We start from the raw sequence: 19,140 nt of genomic DNA on the forward strand, positions 1-19,140 counted from the left end.
GAAGATGCTCCCCAGCCTCACTTGCTACTGCCGGTCCTTCAGGAAACTACAGGGGGTCCAGCAGACCTGTGATGTCTTTCAGGTGTTTCAACACCAGTCGCTCAAAGGATTTTATGACCACAAACATCAGAGCAACAGGCCTGTAGTCCTTTAATCCTGTGATGGTGGGTTTCTTGGGTACTGGGATGATGGTGGAGAGTTTGAAGCAGGAAGGAACCTCATACAGCTCCACTGACTTGTTGAAGATCTCAATGAAGATGCGTCTCAGTTGATCACCGCAGGCCCTCAGGCTTGATGGGGAGACATCATCAGGTCCTGAGGCCTTCCTTGTTATCAGGCCCTGAAAGAACCTATTTACATCTTTCTCTGAGATCATTAGTGCAGGCAGGGGGTCTGAAGGTAGGGGTTGGTTGGTGTATGCCAAGACTTGTTTCTCAGTGGGATGTGGAGGAGTTGGGTTGAGGTGTGAACTGCTGCTTTTCATACCTGCAGTTTATTTGGCAGGCGAGGATTCTGCTCAGGGTTGGGTAAGGGCTTCTGTAGGCAGTCAGGTTTTTCAAATCATTCCAAACAGCAGAAGCATCTCCATGTGAGAAACATTTCTTTAGCTTCTCACTGTAGCTTCTCTTCGCTGCTTTGATCTCCTTCGTCAGTTTATTCCTGGCCTGCTTTTACAGGGCCCAGTCCCCACTGCAGAGAGCCTCTTCCTTATCCCTGAGCGGCTTTCTCAGATGTGAAATGAACCAATGTTTGTTGTTGTTGTTTGTGCAAAATGTCTTGGTCTGCACACACATGTCCTAACAGAAACTGAAGTATGATGTTACCACCTCAGTGAGTTGGTTTAAATTAGTGGCTGAAGTTTCAAAAACAGTCCAATCTGTGCAATCAAAGCAGGCCTGTAACATCTGCTTTGACTCATCAGTCCACTTCTTAAAAGTCCAAACCACAGGACTGGAAGCTTTTAGTTTTTGCCTGTAGTTTGGGATGAGATGGATCAGACAGTAATCAGAAAGTCACAAAGCAGCCCTGGTGACAGCATGATATTCATCCTTTACAGTTGTGTAGCACTGATCCAGATTGTTTTCATCCCTGGTGGTACACTTAATGTGATGTCTGTATTTGGGAAGTTCATTGGAGAGGTTTGCACTGTTAAAATCACTAAGAGCAATGATAAGGAAGTCTGTATGTTCTTTCTCCACATCTGTTATCAGCTCAGGCAGTCGTTTTTCAGCCTCTAAAGTGGAGCCTTGAGGTGGTATGTTAGCGCCAACCAATACAAATGAGGAGAACTCCTTCGATAAATAAAATGCTTCACAGTTTAAGAGAAAGGACTCCAGGTCAGGATGACATGTCTTCTTCATCACTTTGGTATCACTGCACCAACCTTTGTTTACATAACAGCAGATTCCACCTCCTCGTTTCTTTCCCGATAAGTCTGCATTGCGGTCCACTCTTAACAGCTGAAAGCCTGGTATCAGAAGTGCGCAGTCCGGGGTGTTCCCACTCAGCCAGGTTTCAGTAAAGCAGAGGGCGGCAGATCTGAGGAGGTCCGAGTTTTCACAGGTGAGAAGAAGCACATTTGCCAGGTGGTTTGAAGGCAAGGGAGCCGTCAATTAATAAAATGCGAAACCAGGACTGTCGGATGTTTAGAGGTTCCTCTCTGCTAAAAGAGACAACCGAATGGTGGCAGAGAGCACCACAAAAATACGCAGAAAACAAGAGAGCAAAGCTCCAAAATTGCCATTACAGGCGTCATCTTAGATGATAGTATTGTTGAAAGAAAGCCACGAAAAGGTTCAGTTTGCAGTTTTTAAGAAGTTATGGATGGACCACAGCAAACATGTGGAAGAATGTGCTCTGGTCAGATGATGTGTAAAATGTTTGAGGCTGCAAAAGACAAGACTGTGGTGAAGGTTTATCTTTTAGCAGGACAACGACCCTAAACATAGACCCGGATCTAGAATGGAATGGTTTAGATCAAATCATATTCATGTGATAGAATGGCCTACCTAAAGTGCAGACCTAAATTAAAATACAGAATTTGTGGCATGTTCTGAAAATTGGTGTTAATAGATGCTTTCCATCCAAGTTTGAGCTATTTTGCAAAGAAGAACGGTTAAACAACTTCACATGGATAAGACATAACCCAAAAGACTTGCTGCTTTAATTACAGCAAATGGTGGTTCTGCAAAGTATAGACTCAGTGGGACTGAATACAACCACATACCAAACAATGTTTGAATATTTATTTGGGGAAAACATTTGAAAACAATGTATCACAAATACACTACTTGAAAATGCACTGAGATACAGTATGTGGTTGCAACACGACAAAGCTCAAGACACTTAACCTTGAGGTATCTTTTTGCCATATGGTAAAAATAAAATTCAAAATGGTATCTGAATGTTTTCTGTCTTTCTCTAATAAAAAATGAATAATACAAAAACTCAGCAACCAAACTGATGCAGAAATGTATGTTAAGTACCTTAACAAGATAAACTTTGCAGGCACCGGCGTAGTCAAACAGTAGCCCATCAAACGTTCTATAGTGGCGATCACCGTAAGTTGTGCACATAGATGGACATGGACGAAACATACACTGGAACATCCCGTGTTGGCAAACACTACAAGGAAAGAAAAGCTTCAATTGTTCAGCATCAACTTGTTCCCACTTAGTGCAGGAACTGCTTTTCATATCTAATTGTCTCCATTTGTGAAGAGCCTCTGGTCTACTGAAGGCAGAAAAGTGATGGTAAATTGGCCAAAGCTGGATTGCCACTCATTGTGCCATTAAGCTGTCATCTACATCATCTTCCCTGGCGTTAACTTAAAGGAGAAGGATGGGAAAATAACTGAGATCACTGGGAGGTTTCTTTCACCGGCCATGAACAGTTTAAAGGAGATGGAATCAGAGACATGCAACAAGGGCCCGCTCTGTTTTCAGGGCCTTTCAAGGCCTTTTTTCTGTCTCGTGATAACAGAGAATTACACATATCAGATGGCAACTTTTGCTGCTCTGACAGCCTCAGGACTCTGTGGTGTCAGACTAAATCTTGCAGTGGAAACTTGTTAGAGATTTGTCTTCATTCTGAAATATCTTTTTAGTAGAGGAACACAAATTTGTAATAAGAAACCTAAGAAAAGAAAAAAAAGCTACGCTCACACAGACAAAAAGAAAATTTTATCAAATAAAATAAATTCATAGGTGTGAACGTACCACTGGTAGCAGGAAGAAGAAACTCTATCTCCAGGGAAATATTCTTTTCCTTTCCACAAACAGGGGCAACTATCAGGTTCAAAGCATTCATCCCCATGTTTTAGTAACCTGGAGAGAAAAGAAATATGAGATTAGGAATTCCTGTTTTAAAAATTATGTTCACAGTACACAGATTATGTATTTTAATTGAAGTGGAGAATGGATTAAATGTCAAACCTAGCTAATCTCCTAGAGCAAAATCTGGTTTGTCTGTTCATCCACCTATATTGGACTGGGTTATAGGAACATCAGGTTAAGCAAGTGTCTTTGGACTTCTGTTACCATAACTACCTTGTACAGCCCACCCAAGGTACTCGGTGCTCTCCCAAATACATTTCCAAAATGCAGTATTTCTAACGAGGACTAGATCTTTACCTTTCATATCACTTACGACCTGACCTGGATGATCAACACCCAGGCTATAATCAACACATCCCAGCAGAGACTCCACTTTCTGAGACACTTTAACTCTGAGTGGAGTTAAAGAGGAAGCTGTAGGTTCCACTATTTAAATTCATTGTATTTTTGTATACAATGACAATAAATTCTTCCATTCAATTCAATAGCTTCTCTTCTATCTGTAGTGGAAGTTCTTCAAAAACACCCTAAAATGACTCTTTGGGACATAGCCATCCCATTTCACACTCCTTTAAATATCCAAGGCCTCTACCCTGTCCTTAAAAATGAACCTGCCCACTCTGTGTAGGAAGCTCATTGCTGCTGCTAATATAATCCCATTCCTCCCATCAATCAAGCACATGGGCATAGGGTGAGGAATGTTGACTGAATAATAAATATGCAGGTTGACCTTTCAGACACTGCTTAAATCATCCTATAAATCTCCCAATCCTAACCCTAACCCCTGCTTCCATCTACCCTGATTCATGAATCCAACCGCAGGACAGCTAAACTACTATGAGTGGCAGTAGCTCATTCCCAACCAGCAGTTGGCAACAAACACTTTTCCTATTCAGGATTACGCTCTTCACCTGAGAGTTCTAATCTTCATTCTGGTAGTTTAACTTGACATTAAACTGCTGGAGCTATGAATTCAATGACATAAACAGAACCACATCATCTGAAGGCTCCTGAACAAGAGAGCCCCCAAAGAAATGTTGTACATAAAATTTATGAACAAAACCAATTACAAAGGGTAACATTGGCAGAAATCAATACTTACTGGAATCAAGTCAGTGTTATTATAGGCAGTGCAAACCAAGCTTTATTCTCGTTGTATAGGTATGAAAGACCCTAAAGTACCACCAATGAGGCACCAACGATAAGATCAATAAATATGTTTTCTGGAGAGTATTCATGATTTATCTTTGGCAGAGCTGCAGCGTAAGCTGGCATGGTCCACAGCTATTATGACAGTCAGCCCCTCAAACTCTGATACAGAATTAGGGATTTCTGTACCTCATGGACTGTTGTCCTGCATGTTTTGGTGTCCCTTGTCCAGCATACAAGTCCTTCTCAAAATATTAGCATATTGTGATAAAGTTCATTATTTTCCATAATGTAATGATGAAAATTTAACATTCATATATTTTAGATTCATTGCACACTAACTGAAATATTTCAGGTCTTTTATTGTCTTAATACGGATGATTTTGGCATATAGCTCATGAAAACCCAAAATTCCTATCTCACAAAATTAGCATATCATTAAAAGGGTCTCTAAACGAGTCATGAACCTAATCATCTGAATCAACGAGTTAACTCTAAACACCTGCAAAAGATTCCTGAGGCCTTTAAAACTCCCAGCCTGGTTCATCACTCAAAACCCCAATCATGGGTAAGACTGCCGACCTGACTGCTGTCCAGAAGGCCACTATTGACACCCTCAAGCAAGAGGGTAAGACACAGAAAGACATTTCTGAACGAATAGGCTGTTCCCAGAGTGCTGTATCAAGGCACCTCAGTGGGAAGTCTGTGGGAAGGAAAAAGTGTGGCAGAAAACGCTGCACAACGAGAAGAGGTGACCGGACCCTGAGGAAGATTGTGGAGAAGGGCCGATTCCAGACCTTGGGGGACCTGCGGAAGCAGTGGACTGAGTCTGGAGTAGAAACATCCAGAGCCACCGTGCACAGGCGTGTGCAGGAAATGGGCTACAGGTGCCGCATTCCCCAGGTCAAGCCACTTTTGAACCAGAAACAGCGGCAGAAGCGCCTGACCTGGGCTACAGAGAAGCAGCACTGGACTGTTGCTCAGTGGTCCAAAGTACTTTTTTCGGATGAAAGCAAATTCTGCATGTCATTTGGAAATCAAGGTGCCAGAGTCTGGAGGAAGACTGGGGAGAAGGAAATGCCAAAATGCCAGAAGTCCAGTGTCAAGTAGCCACAGTCAGTGATGGTCTGGGGTGCCGTGTCAGCTGCTGGTGTTGGTCCACTGTGTTTTATCAAGGGCAGGGTCAATGCAGCTAGCTATCAGAAGATTTTGGAGCACTTCATGCTTCCATCTGCTGAAAAGCTTTATGGAGATGAAGATTTCATTTTTCAGCACGACCTGGCACCTGCTCACAGTGCCAAAACCACTGGTAAATGGTTTACTGACCATGGTATCACTGTGCTCAATTGACCTGCCAACTCTCCTGACCTGAACCCCATAGAGAATCTGTGGGATATTGTGAAGAGAACGTTGAGAGACTCAAGACCCAACACTCTGGATGAGCTAAAGGCCGCTATCGAAGCATCCTGGGCCTCCATAAGACCTCAGCAGTGCCACAGGCTGATTGCCTCCATGCCACGCCGCATTGAAGCAGTCATTTCTGCCAAAGGATTCCCGACCAAGTATTGAGTGCATAACTGTACATGATTATTTGAAGGTTGACGTTTTTTGAATTAAAAACACTTTTCTTTTATTGGTCGGATGAAATATGCAAATTTTGTGAGATAGGAATTTTGGGTTTTCATGAGCTGTATGCCAAAATCATCCGTATTAAGACAATAAAAGACCTGAAATATTTCATTTAGTGTGCAATGAATCTAAAATATATGAATGTTAAACTTTCATCATTACATTATAGAAAATAATGAACTTTATTACAATATGCTAATATTTTGAGAAGGACCTGTACTTGTTCCAGATAACTGAAGTATTGCCTCAGCCCACCTCCAAGCTCTGTCGAAGCCCTCTATTGACCAAATAATTAAAATCAATTAAATAAAACAATAAAAACATACAGGACAATATCCCTCAAGGACCAGAATTGCCCACCCTTGGTCTAAGGTCATTGTTCTCAACCAAAAATAGGTGGAGTCTCAAGCAGCAAAGTTTAAGTATCTTGCTGTCTTGTTTACAAGGATGGTAGGAAGGAGTGCAAGATGGATAGGCTGACTCATCTTCCAATTCTCGCCTGTAGTTATAATATATGGATTGTGACCAAAACAACTAGATCCCATAAGCAAGTGGCTAAATGAGCAACTTGCATTGGTGCTCTGACTTAGAGATAAGGTGAAGGGCTCCGTCATCCAGTATAAGCCCAACTACAGTTCATTGGCATCAAAAGAAAGATGAGGTGGCTCAGGAGACTTATCAGGATGACTCCCTTTGGATGTTGTCCATTTACATCCTACTGAGGGGAGACCCCAAAGCAGGTACGGGACACACTGGCCTGGGAGCTCCTTGGGATCCCCCAGAATGAGCTGAAATCTGTTGCTGAAGAGAGGGATGCCTGGCTTTCCTTCATGAACAGGTTACTTCTGTGACCTGATTTTGGATAAGTGGAAGGCAGTGCATGGATGTATAAATTTAGTTTTGGTTCATATGTCTATAACCTCCAAATGTAACCATACATTTCAAAGATAACATAAAATGGCAAAAAAAAAACTGAAATAAAACTTCAACTAAATAAATACTATCAACTTCTGAAGAGTTGAACTTCCTGAATTTGTCTTTAGCTTAGACAAACTCATTTGCCAGAACGCTGACAGATGCAGAGCAAAAGCAGGTTGGCTTCCACCACAGGAAAATTCCAGCAAATAAAAGAGAGCAAGTTTCAAGAGTGAGCAACTGTGAATGAAAAGGAATAACACCCGTTCACTACATGAGAAAACCAGACAATTAGGATTCTCAGAGATAGTGAGAGAAAAACAGTCTTTGTCTGGATCCCTGCATTTGCTCTCTTCCACTCTGCAGGACCAGGCTGATAAGCATCTTGTAATATTCAGAGCTGAACTACATCCACTGGTGAGGCAGCAGACAATGAAGTGCCATACTGAATGGTGCCGCCATAAACCTCAGGTTCATCTGAGTAGAGTTACACAACAGATAAAACGCTGTTAACAGCTTCCTTTATCCACACGCCAAGTGGCTGTATCGATTACTCTGATCAAAGATTCTGCAATCACTCATCCTCCTGACCTACGAACATGCCATAAATTAATCCTCACAGATACAGCCAGTTGTGCTGAATTTTAATTTCATGGTACAATGTAAAACCAAGTGAGGATGAAGTTACTGTTAAACTAAAAAAAAGAAGAGCAAGCAAATTCCCAAAACAATTCAGCTGTGCTTTTTGCTGCACAGTTGAACTCCGCAAGGTCCAATCAAGTTTGGAAATGGTCTCAGCTACTTTTGTTATATGTGTTAATGCATATTAAATTTGTCACTGTAAAGGTTTAAAATTTTATTTAAAAATAAATATCTGAAAAGTTTTGTGTGCATCACTACCTATTCAGCCCCCCAGAGTCAATATTTTGCATAATAGGTCAAGCTCAGTCAGATTGGAAACACAGCGTCTGTGAACATCAACTTTAAACCCTTGCCACAGATTCTCAACTGGTTTTAGGTCTGGATTATGACGGGGTTATTCTGGCACATGAATATGATTTAATCTAAAAGATTTAATTGTTACTCTTGCTGTATGTTAAGAGAGGTTGTCCTGCTGGAAGGGGAACCTCCGCCCAAGTCTCATGTCTTCTGCAGCCTCCAACAAGTTTCCTTCCAGGACTGCTGTATATTTCGCTCCATCCATCTTTTTTGGTAACTTAAGAAAAGCATTCCCACAGCATTCTACTACCACCATGAGTCACTGTGGAGATGGTGTGTTCAGGGTGATGTGCGATATTAGTTTTCTACCAAACGTTTTATGGCTTACTTTCAGCAACCCCAATCTTTTCCCATATAAACAGACGTGTGTGCTACATGACTAGTACTTGTACTGTCAACAGTTACCACCTGAACTGTGGATCTCTGCAGCTCCTCCAGAGTTACCATCGGCCTAACAGCTACTTCTCTGATTAAACTTGCCAGTGACGCACAGGGCTTGGTAGATTTACAACTGTAAAACACTCTTTCCAAAGAATTGTTCAAATCTTGGGATATTGTTTCAGAAATGAACTGCTATAACTTTCTCCACTACTTTTTTTTTCTGACATGTCTGCTGTGTTCCTTGGTCTTCATGATGCTGTTTGTTCTCTAACAAATTTCTGATGCCTTCACAGAACAGCTGCTTTTAAACTGAAATTAAATTATATACAGGTGGATTGTATTCATTAATTAGATGTCTTGGCAACTGGCTGCACTGGATTTTTTTAAGGGTATCAAATTAATGACAAGCTTTTTAAATTTATTTTATAAAAATGTTTAAAAACTAACATTTTCCTTCCTCTTCACAATTTTGTGCAATTCTGTGTTGGTCTGTCACATAAAACAATAAGAACCAGTTTTAAACTGGACACCTTTTTACCAGCATTTTGTCACAAAGACACAATTATTTTCCAGTTTTTTTGTTGAATTTTTAATGACACAGTTACCCTCAGTTTACCATCCTCCTGTATTTTACTTACACTCTGTGGCAACCCAAAACCATCTAATTTCATTGTTAAAGTTTTGTACATCCCCAGTGCAACACTTGTGATTATTTTGATAAGTAGACATGAACGTCTCAAATCTTGTACATAATATCTCCCACATTAAATCCTACCTACATATATGACAGTTTTAATCATTTTTACTCCGGTTTTACATATTATTTGATTCAGGACATTGATGTTATTGTAAAGAAGGATTATCTCCACTATCTTAATCAAAAATTCAGTTCATTGCAAAGTAGTAATATCTTTAAACATTTTTTCTAATTCCTTTGACATACTTAACAAGACAGTTATGTGTGCAAAAGCAGTGGCTAATCCAAATAAAGTTTAATGCATATTTTTAATCTAATCATCAGTGTTTTATTATTTTTTATTTGTGCAAATCATATAGACAGTTTTCTTTGCTTTAAATCCTCTAGCGCCTCCTTTAGGGAAGCCCTCCAGGTTGGGATGATGCACTTCTTCCTTTGTCTTTGCTGGATTTTTCCTGTTTTTAGAGGATGTTACTTTCAGATACTGTGCATCTGCTTGTGAATGTATTTTTTGCAATGAGACATACATTTTCTCCCATAAAGCAGATTCTGCACAATCTGCTGTCATGGCCAGGTCCAAGAAACCTATAAATGTTTGTATGAGTTATAGGTCAGAGTTAAGGGGAACAGCAAAAAACATTCTTCCCAAATGGTCAGATTTAAGGACTAAATTGAAAATCTAAAATAAAAAAGGTGATGTAAAAAGAGAAACTTTTAAAGACTATCAGGAAGTCTGGAGAACCGCTGATCAAGAACGGTTAAGAAGACCGTGAAAAAATCAGGCTATTTGGAAACTAAATATAAAGCCTCAGGCGGGGGTTTAAAACCTTTGCACAGCATGATGTGTACATATAAACTGTAAACTGACACCAAATTCCAGGAAACTGCTGGCTTCTGTTTTGGACCTAAAAGTTCAAGTTTATATGAGTTCAGCTGACACAGAACTAGGGAATGAATGGTCGACATTTTGATCATAAACAAAGTGTTCCTTTGTGAGAGAAAAACACAATGGAGTCCTCAGTCAACACGGCAGCTAATTATTTCCCATTAGAAGTTTCAAAGTCCTGCTGCAGATAAATACCACACAGTTGAGTTGAGGTTTCTTTTTAAATTTTCATCTTTTTTTTTACTTTAAGTGGCACACTGACGCAGCCTTGCTGTGAGAATTTTCTATGCTCTCTCCAAACGTGTGTTGGCTTTCTATGGATGCATCCTCAGCCTCTTAACTAGGCTGACACAGCCAAATTCAGCACAAACCAGCCTTTTTATTTGATGATACACAATTAAAACATCTCCTTCACCACATCCTGCTTGAGCAGTTCTAGTTGGACTCACACTGAGTCACCAACAACCTATTATTAGCAATGTTGTTGGTTTCCTGGCACTAACACAGCTTCAAAACATAACAAGGATTTTCAGCATGGTTTAGGTTGGAACCATCCATGAAGCTTAGTGTTGGCCTGCTTTATCCATTCCAAAACCGGCTTTTATGTGTGTTCAGGATCATTGTCCTCTTGAAACAATCAACCTATAAACCTTACAGTTGATTTGAGATGAGGGTGAAACATTTGGATGCGATGCACCAGTACCCCTAGCAGCTAAACAACCCCACGGCATGATGCTACCACCACCGTGCGTGAAAGTGTTCTTAGCTGTGAAAGCTTCCGCTTGACTCCTCCGAACATATTTCTTGTTAAAGTGACCAAACAGCTCTTGCCAATGTGGTCAGCTGTGAAATAAGGTCAAGCTAAGGTTGCTGCCATTCATATGAGAGTGACAGGTTGGATCTTCTGCCTGATCTTGGCAAAGTGGTGGCACATCTGAATAACTTGTAGTTCTGTACAGTTAATCCTGGAATCTGCTGTTGTTTAGAAATAGTTCCAACTTGTATAAATCTACAAGCTTCCAAAGAAAAACAGCTTCACCAGTCATCACAAACAAGGTGCTAATAGGCCTTTAGCTTGTCAATATTCACTAAATATTAAAGATTTAGCTGAATGTATGTATATATTTAACACAGTTTGTATAACTTCTAGAAGGTAATAGCTTTTAAACACCTGTTAGTAGACATACAATTTCAATATACATTTTATTTATCAGTTATCTATCTGTTTTTTTAAGTTTTTTCATTGAGAGATTATAGCTGCTTCTGGAATTGTCGCTAATAACACTTCATTGTACCCAAATGGCAATAAAGCTTCTTCTTCTTTTTGGAAAAAAATAAAATAATTACAAACTGGAGGACCTGATTCTTGTTTTCAAAATGATTTCAATTGTGTGCCGTATAATCATTCCACCCAAGAACAAATGGTTGTAATGAATCACTAATAGCCCCAAATCAACGCCAATTTTATCCTAATGAGGTGAAGATTAAAACTTCTGCAATTGTACATGAGATTAAAAAAGACAACCAAACCTTAACCTCAAACCAAAAATCAAATCCTAAATAAACCTTTGACCAGCTTTGCTAACACATGTATGTCCTTCCTGAGTAGTTTAGCATTTTAAGTTCACACTGATGATTCAGGTTGATGTAACCTCAAAACCTTTACATAGTCTCTTAATTAGAGCTACATCATCACTGAGCATCAATGAGACACCTTTGTGACCATATTTACCACTAAATCAGTTCCCTCTCAGGTTTCAGGGAGTTATTAACCAGTATTATCAAGGCCTAAGTATCAGATCCAGAGTCTAATGTCATAATGAAGGTCATCTTGGTTTATGTGGCGAAGAGCGTCACTCCAGTGACATTTGCAGGTCTTAGATGACTTTTGAGGCATCTCTGCACATCACTGACCTTTTCACAGAGTCTGGTGGCGCCCTGGGTTGCTATAGACTTGAAACTGAAAACCTACACTGGTGACCTAGAATCAAAACAAATCTGCTGAGCAAATAAATGATAAAAATGATTTCCAAGTAACCAGAAAATAGTTGCAAACTCATATTCTCAAGTGTAGGGCTGCCAAAATTGAATTCCAAGATGACATGTTTAAACTAATCAATGCATGCGCATTTTATCAGGATGAGTCTTGGTTTATGTCACTAAACAAAACACCTTAACTCCATTCTCAGAGTGAAAACCTGAAGGGTTACAGGGATCGGATGGCTGACGGGCCTCAGTTTGTCTGTCTGCATCATCTTCTAGCTTTAAAGACTTTTCTGTCTCCAGCAGATAAATTAGAGAGTACTAACCAGCAACAGACAATTTAATCACATTACACCACGTCTTAAATCACTGCACTGGCTCCCTGTTTCACAAAGAGTAGATTTTTAAATTCTGCTATTGGCCCATAAAGCACCACGATGAATCATCACAAGACCATAAAGATGGTCTTGGGCCGAAATACATTTGAGAGTTGCCTGTCTAGTATGAACCATGCAGACTCCTCGGGTCTTCAGACAGCTGCTCATTTGGTGTTCCAAGGACCAGAACACTGCAGAAAAAAATACCGGCAGTCATTTTAAAGCCTCTATGTTAATCTGTTCTGCCGGAAAGGTCACAAGTCATCAAGCTTGACACAAAAACAAGATCCCAATCCACAAAAAATATGTTATTTCATTCTCTGTTTTTTCACAGGCTTTCTAAATGTTGCTGACCTGTAAATCTTTACTCAGAATGTATATTTTTCATTGCACCAAAAACCAACAGATCTCTAAAAATATTACAGCATAAAAGTGATAATGTGAGATTCAGTTTAGTCTACTTTGTTGTATTTAGGGAATCACAGGAAGAAACATTATCTACATACGGAAAAAACACAGAACAGTGGTGAACCTTCCCATGAGTGACCAGCCTACCAAGAGTTCATCTACAACTCATCCAGGAGGTCACTCAGAACTACTTCTACAGCTCTGAAGGCTTCGTTTTTTCAGTTAAGGTCAGAGTTCGTCATTTAGCAATAAGAGAGAGACTCCTGTGATAGGCATGTAACCCTAAGGATGTGAACTGGTGCATGAAAACCCTCCAGTGTGTGTAGGTTTAGGAGGCTTTTTTTTACATACATTTGCTCAGGGTGTCTGTCTGATATTGAAATATATTTGATGTTCTGAAATATTTCGTTGTAACAAAAAAGCAAAAACAGAAGAAATCTATAAGGGGGGAAAATACTTTTTCACTGTCTTGTACAAGGATGGACAACAGAAGACTTGTGCAACGTTCCATTTTCTCTGAGGAATCCTCCGTCTCACTGTTTGAAACATCGGGAGGAGAAAAGCTAAGAACTACCATGACTTCTGTGTGCTGCGAACACTGAAGCCTCCTAAGGTGAGCCATGTGTGGGGTTACTTTCATCAAAGATACTGAGCAGGTCCCAGTTCTGCCTAGAAACGTTATCTCTGGGCTCCAGCATTATGTAGCACTGTGTCACAAGAAAAAAGGGATAAAGGGCCTCAAAGAACATCAGACCTTTGAAGTCAAAACACTCCACAGATCTTAACACTACTGAGAATGTGTGGCTTGCTTGCAAAAGACAAGATTGGGTGACCATCAGTCAGGGTTAGGTCCAGATGTTGATGCACTAGACTACACTACATGTCTTCTAAACACTGCTCCATTTTTAATCTGAAAGTAAAGATGAAAGCACCTGGGTCTGGTTTGGAGTTTGATTCAACAAGAATGACACTGGGATTCAATAGGCGTCCTTACACACACACAACATAAGCCACTACTCACCCGGGCGGGCAGGCACATCCAGAGACACAGGGCTCGTGTGCAGAGCAGGTGATGTTGAGCAGGAAGGACTCACAGGTGCGCTCACAGGCCACGCCCCTTCCTGGTGTTAGGTTGTTTTCCCCATCAGAGCAATTCAGGTAGAGTTGACCTGGCGGGCAAAGCCTGTCTGCAAGGAGTTAAAGAGAAAATACAGAAAATATTATCTAAAACATCAAGTACAAACTACAAAAAACCTGAATCAGGGTAAGAATCATCTTACCAGTTTCTGCAGTCTGGGACACCAGTTTACCATTAAGACAGAGCCTGTATCGGAAAATGTTAAATGATCAGCATATATTATATATTATCAGCTTATAACATCATCATATATGACAAGTTTCATATGCTGCACATCAAAGAGTTCCAGTGAGTCAATTCACAACACATGTCGTCTCACTTTACAGATTTTAAGTCAAGAACATCCATTTTAATTGATCCTAATTATCAAACAGTCCAAGGAAACCTAGCAGATCGCATAGAATCAGTGACTTGCAGTGAGTATGTCATGCTCTTAATGTTCATAGTTTAATACAATGCATTTGCTAATTAATAAAATAAACTTGTTTAAATGTAACTGTTGCCCTGTGGAAACAACATACATTGAAGGTATCATAATGACATCATCAAATGCTAAAAGGACTGCTTCTGCAATGCAACCCATCTCTGGGTGGTTGCTTTGCAACAGAGGTCATATTTTTGTAACATATAAAGCAGGTTGCATGCCAGGCTTTCCACATGATTTAGGAAACTAAAACTAAGCAAAACAATTTCTTACAATAAACTGCAAAATTTGTAAATGAAAAAATACAATAAAAGCATTTTGGGAAAAAGAAACTTTAGAGAACATCTTACTGAACACCTGCTGACGTCATGATCACATCTCCTGGTTCGTAATCTGCTCCAAGAAAACTGCAGGGACACTCACTCCTGATTAAAAACAAGAGAAACGTATTAAAACAAAAGACAAAATCCTGCTGAACTCAGATCGTTGACATGATTATCTTGCTTAAACTTGTGGCAATTGAATTTAGTTAAATTAAATAGCTCAAATTTACCACAAATGTTCTCTTAATGCATTTTACAAGGCGAACAGGACCGGTGTAAATACTGAAATATACGACAGAATCCATTCAGTGCTGGGGTCATCCATTTTGGGCTGAGTAGTTCAACATGTGCAGCTCAACAGACGTCGCAGCTCTGATGTCACTCAGGATTATAAAACGCGCGGAAAATAAACTTTCATTGCCATTTCCAGCGTGTCTCACGGGACGATGCAACAGAGGTGCATATCTGGAGCGATAGAAACTCGCAGGTGAGTTACTGTTTTTTCTCTCCACACGACCATTCCCAGAAGCGCTTGAAAGATGGAATGGTGAGATGTTGTTATTGAGTTGATCATGATCGCTCAATCGATCAATCCTAGTGTAATGTAAAGTACAGTTTATTTTGCCAATTCGTTGTATCTAAGGAACCCCAGCTGACTTTGCAGCAATCCCTCATTTAATTTCCCTCTGGAATTATAAAGAATTTTTGAATTGGAATTTTAAAACTAATTGAGCAAATAAACCTCAAATTAAGTACAAAACATGTTCATTTACACCAACAAGCACTATTTTTGTCACTGTTAACAATATTGGTCAAGATTAGTCTTGATATTTAAACTATTTCAGGGAAAGAGTGCTAAACAAATAATGAAACACAAATCTGCAAAAAATTAGCTATAGTGTGTAGGAATGACGCCTTCATAAGGGAAATTATGAATTAATTAAAACAGTATTTTTCTGTGCGGTATAATTCAATTCAGTTTTCTTTATATAGCGCCAATTCACAACACATATTGTGTCAAGGCACTTCACAACAGTCAGGTACATACATTCCAGTTAATCCTAACCATTGAACAGTGCAGTCAGATTCAGTTATTTATTCAAATTGGATAAAACGTTTTTCTGTCTAAAGAAACCCAGCAGATTGCATCCAGTCAGTGACTTGCAGCATTCCCTCCTCCCAGATGAGCATGTAGAGACAGTGGACAGTCACTGGCGTTGACTTTGCAGCAATCCCTCATACTGAGCATGCATGTAGCGACAGTGGAGAGGAAAAACTCCCTTTTAACAGGAAGAAACCTCCAGCAGAACCAGGCTCAGTATAAGCGGCCATCTGCCACGACCGACTGGGGATTAGAGAGAACAGAGCAGAGACACAAAGAGAACAAAGAAGCACTGATCCAGGAGTCCTTTCTATGGGAAGGAAAAGTAAATGTTAATGGATGTAGCTCCTTTAGTCATTTCACCTAGAAAGAAAGAACAGATAAACTCTGAGCCAGTTTTCAAGGTTAGAGTCTGAAAGAGAGCACATATAATTAGTTACAGTAAAGCTCAGTCAATTTCCATGTCTAGGAGAGAGAGAGGGTTAAACACTAAAAGACAGGGCTATGTGGATCATTGGTAGAGGGTGAGCATTAAGTTGTTGCCCGCAGAAGCTCGGACAATTCCCCTCTCCAGAAAGGTGTCACAGGTAGACACAGAGCCAGACCAGGTGTAGCTTCTAGGAAGAGAAAAGAGAGAACAAGGTTAAAAGCTGAAATAACAGCAAATAATGCAAAATTGGAGAGTAGTGTGAGAATGTAGCGAAGACGGTGAAAGTGGTCGTTATGTCCTCCAGCAGCCTAAGCCTATAGCAGCATAACTACACAGATAGTTTCAGTTCAGATTATTTAGTTAAACGGCGCTTATTTACAACAATGTCGTCTCAAGGAACCCCACAAAGGGTCCCACTGATGGTCATTGTTATACTAAAAACCACAAGGATTGGGATACCTCTCTCTGTCAGACTGATTATAACCATTAACAAGACATATAACAAGACTTTATGTTTTAATTCAGTTATACATAAAAGGTTCATTAAAAGAAAATCTGAGGATTTGCTAGGTCTCTACCCTAATGTGTGAAGAGTTATGTTAAAGTGGTTTTGTGTTGCCCTAAACAGAAAATTAACTGTGAGTGGATAGGGAGCAGATTTAGGAGATGACATGAGAGCTGGAGGTGGTTGATGCAATAAGGAAACCTGCTTAAAAAAGAAACCAGTATAGATAAAATTTTCTTTAAAACAGAAAACAAATATTCACAGAAACCGTATGCTATGTTAAACTGTATTAAGCTAAAAGCCATATAGTCCAGCACCTCACATCAGCCTCTGTACTACAAACTCTTTCTCACTTGTTATCAGATATCTGTGTCGTCCCCTGCCCGAGAGGGGATGAAAAGGGGGTTTCAGGGTGGATTCCTAGATGTAACTCTATCACATGGTAAGTAAGGCACTGTGCTGCAGTAGGATGTAAAAACCTGGGACATTTAAGAGGAATTAAGCTGTGAGTCTTCCAGGGCGGAGCACACTGAAAGGGAGAGCACAATTATGGGGGTCCTCGAGCTCTACAAGGATTTCCACTTAAGGACTGACCCCAGATTCAGAGCAGATACAAATATCACTCTGAGAGGATTTGTTTGGTGGAGAGCTTCCAGTTAAGCAGCTGTCTGCATGAAAAAAGGGACAAGGAAGACTGGAGCTGCTTCAACATGCAACACGAAGGCAGACATTCAAACTGACTCTTGAGCTAATACCAAAACGGTTTTGACTTGTGAATAAAATGATGAATCAGTAAAACAGATCAGACAGAAACCTCTGGTTAAGGTCTTACCTGTGCACACAGGTGTGTGTTCGGTGGTTGTAGAAGGACCCCTGGGGGCAGACGCAGCCCTCCTCACAGTCCCCCCCACAGTGCTGCGGGACGGAGAGGGAGGAGCAGCGGCGCGGGCAGGAGGACACGCAGGTGCCATACTCCATGGTGGCAGGACAGGTGACAGCTGGGAGAGGAGAAAGTCACTGATAAACAAGTAATGCATGATTGTAAAGTGGAAAGAAAAATTATAGAAAAGAAGGTAAAAAAAAAAAGCAGAAATTAAATATCTTAGCTGAATCCTCACCACAGTCAGATACGTGAGATCGAAAGTCAATGATGACAGAGAATCTCCGACAATGCCGAGCGTAATGAGCCAAGGAAGAGCAGAGGCAGGTTGTCCCGCAACTACAGGTGTCTGCGTGGCATTGCTGATGGAAAGGTGTCGGGCTGAGGTACTCATGACAGGCGGAGAACAGATCTTGATTAAGAATGTCACACATCTCTGAGGCGTAGGTCACTGGGCATTGATGGAAAACACAGGGACATGGTTATTATAATGGTTTTCACGTTACTTCAAAAGTGTTTCCCTTATGCAACCCTCTTGGGTATTATTACTGCACATAACTGAGTAACGGAGTAGAGATATTTAAGGTGAATGAGTTGAAGTACCAAAGGGTCAGTCATCCATATTAATGCACAGTGCATTTGATAGGTGAAGAAGAAAGTGCAGGCATGGGGAAGTACAGGTAAGAATCAAATGCTTTGGACATATACAGAAGAGGAATAGAGGATATGTGGCTCAAAGGATGCACAGCATGGAGCTGACAGGCAGGAGAGAAGTTTCATTGATGTGAAGGAGGCAATATGTAGAGGGTTGGAGCAGCAAAGGAGGATGTTGGAATCAGATTAGATGGAGGCAGATGAACGTCTGTGGCACCACTGAAAGAAAATTTCCTATCTCAGACATTTCACACAAAATTATTACTTCTGCAAATCATTGCAGAATATAAAGAAAATATGAGTCATCTGTGATAAATATTTATGTTTCTGTGATAAATAAAAAGTTAACAATGAATGGATTTAAAAATATATTTTGTATCGTACTAATTACACATCTCCCACAGATGCACCAATAAATTGTCTCATTCCCAGAATCGGTCAATTTTGAGCCTGACCAGGCCTGACCCACCACAGAGTGATCGCAAACTTCAATATTTAATCTTTCTCTAATCAGCAAACACTATAAGTGCTACCAGGTGACGCTAACAACAACTCTCTTTAGTAAGAAGGCCAAAAGTTTGCTAAATTTAGCATCATCTTTAAATATAAAGTTAAAGGAAGCATACATATGTAAGAAGCAATTAAAAGGGAAAGCTATTTACTACACAGTCAGCATTTAATTTTCATTAGTATGGATTTAAGGCAGCAATGAAAGCACTCTGGTGTAATAATATTGTGCATGTGTTTCATTGAAGACCCAGAACACCTTGTGGACAATTACATATAAATATTGTATGAATTCCAGCAAAAAGGTTTATTTATAAAATCTGCTATGCCACTGATGGAAAACGTAAGTTATCATATTAAGCATCACATCGCCCAAATTGCATACAGTTAAATTTAATCCTTATGAAAAATGTGAGAA

At 40.1% G+C, this 19,140-nt stretch overlaps 1 protein-coding gene across 1 annotated transcript in view; it reads right to left on the reverse strand.

Moving 5' to 3' along the window:
• The window catches only part of otog (otogelin), an 84,915-nt gene that overhangs the window by 41,115 nt on the left and 24,660 nt on the right, over window positions 1–19,140 (reverse strand). The window contains exons 16-22 of the mRNA XM_047362505.1: window positions 17,800–18,012; window positions 17,514–17,679; window positions 14,672–14,746; window positions 14,040–14,083; window positions 13,781–13,946; window positions 3,219–3,326; window positions 2,487–2,625 (exon numbers count right to left, since the gene is read on the reverse strand). Coding sequence (XP_047218461.1) covers window positions 2,487–2,625; window positions 3,219–3,326; window positions 13,781–13,946; window positions 14,040–14,083; window positions 14,672–14,746; window positions 17,514–17,679; window positions 17,800–18,012 — 911 coding nt within the window. The remainder of the gene's footprint in view (window positions 1–2,486; window positions 2,626–3,218; window positions 3,327–13,780; window positions 13,947–14,039; window positions 14,084–14,671; window positions 14,747–17,513; window positions 17,680–17,799; window positions 18,013–19,140) is intronic.

The sequence above is a fragment of the Girardinichthys multiradiatus genome, chromosome 4, assembly GCF_021462225.1.
Source record: "Girardinichthys multiradiatus isolate DD_20200921_A chromosome 4, DD_fGirMul_XY1, whole genome shotgun sequence".
In the NCBI taxonomy this organism is placed as follows: domain Eukaryota; kingdom Metazoa; phylum Chordata; class Actinopteri; order Cyprinodontiformes; family Goodeidae; genus Girardinichthys; species Girardinichthys multiradiatus.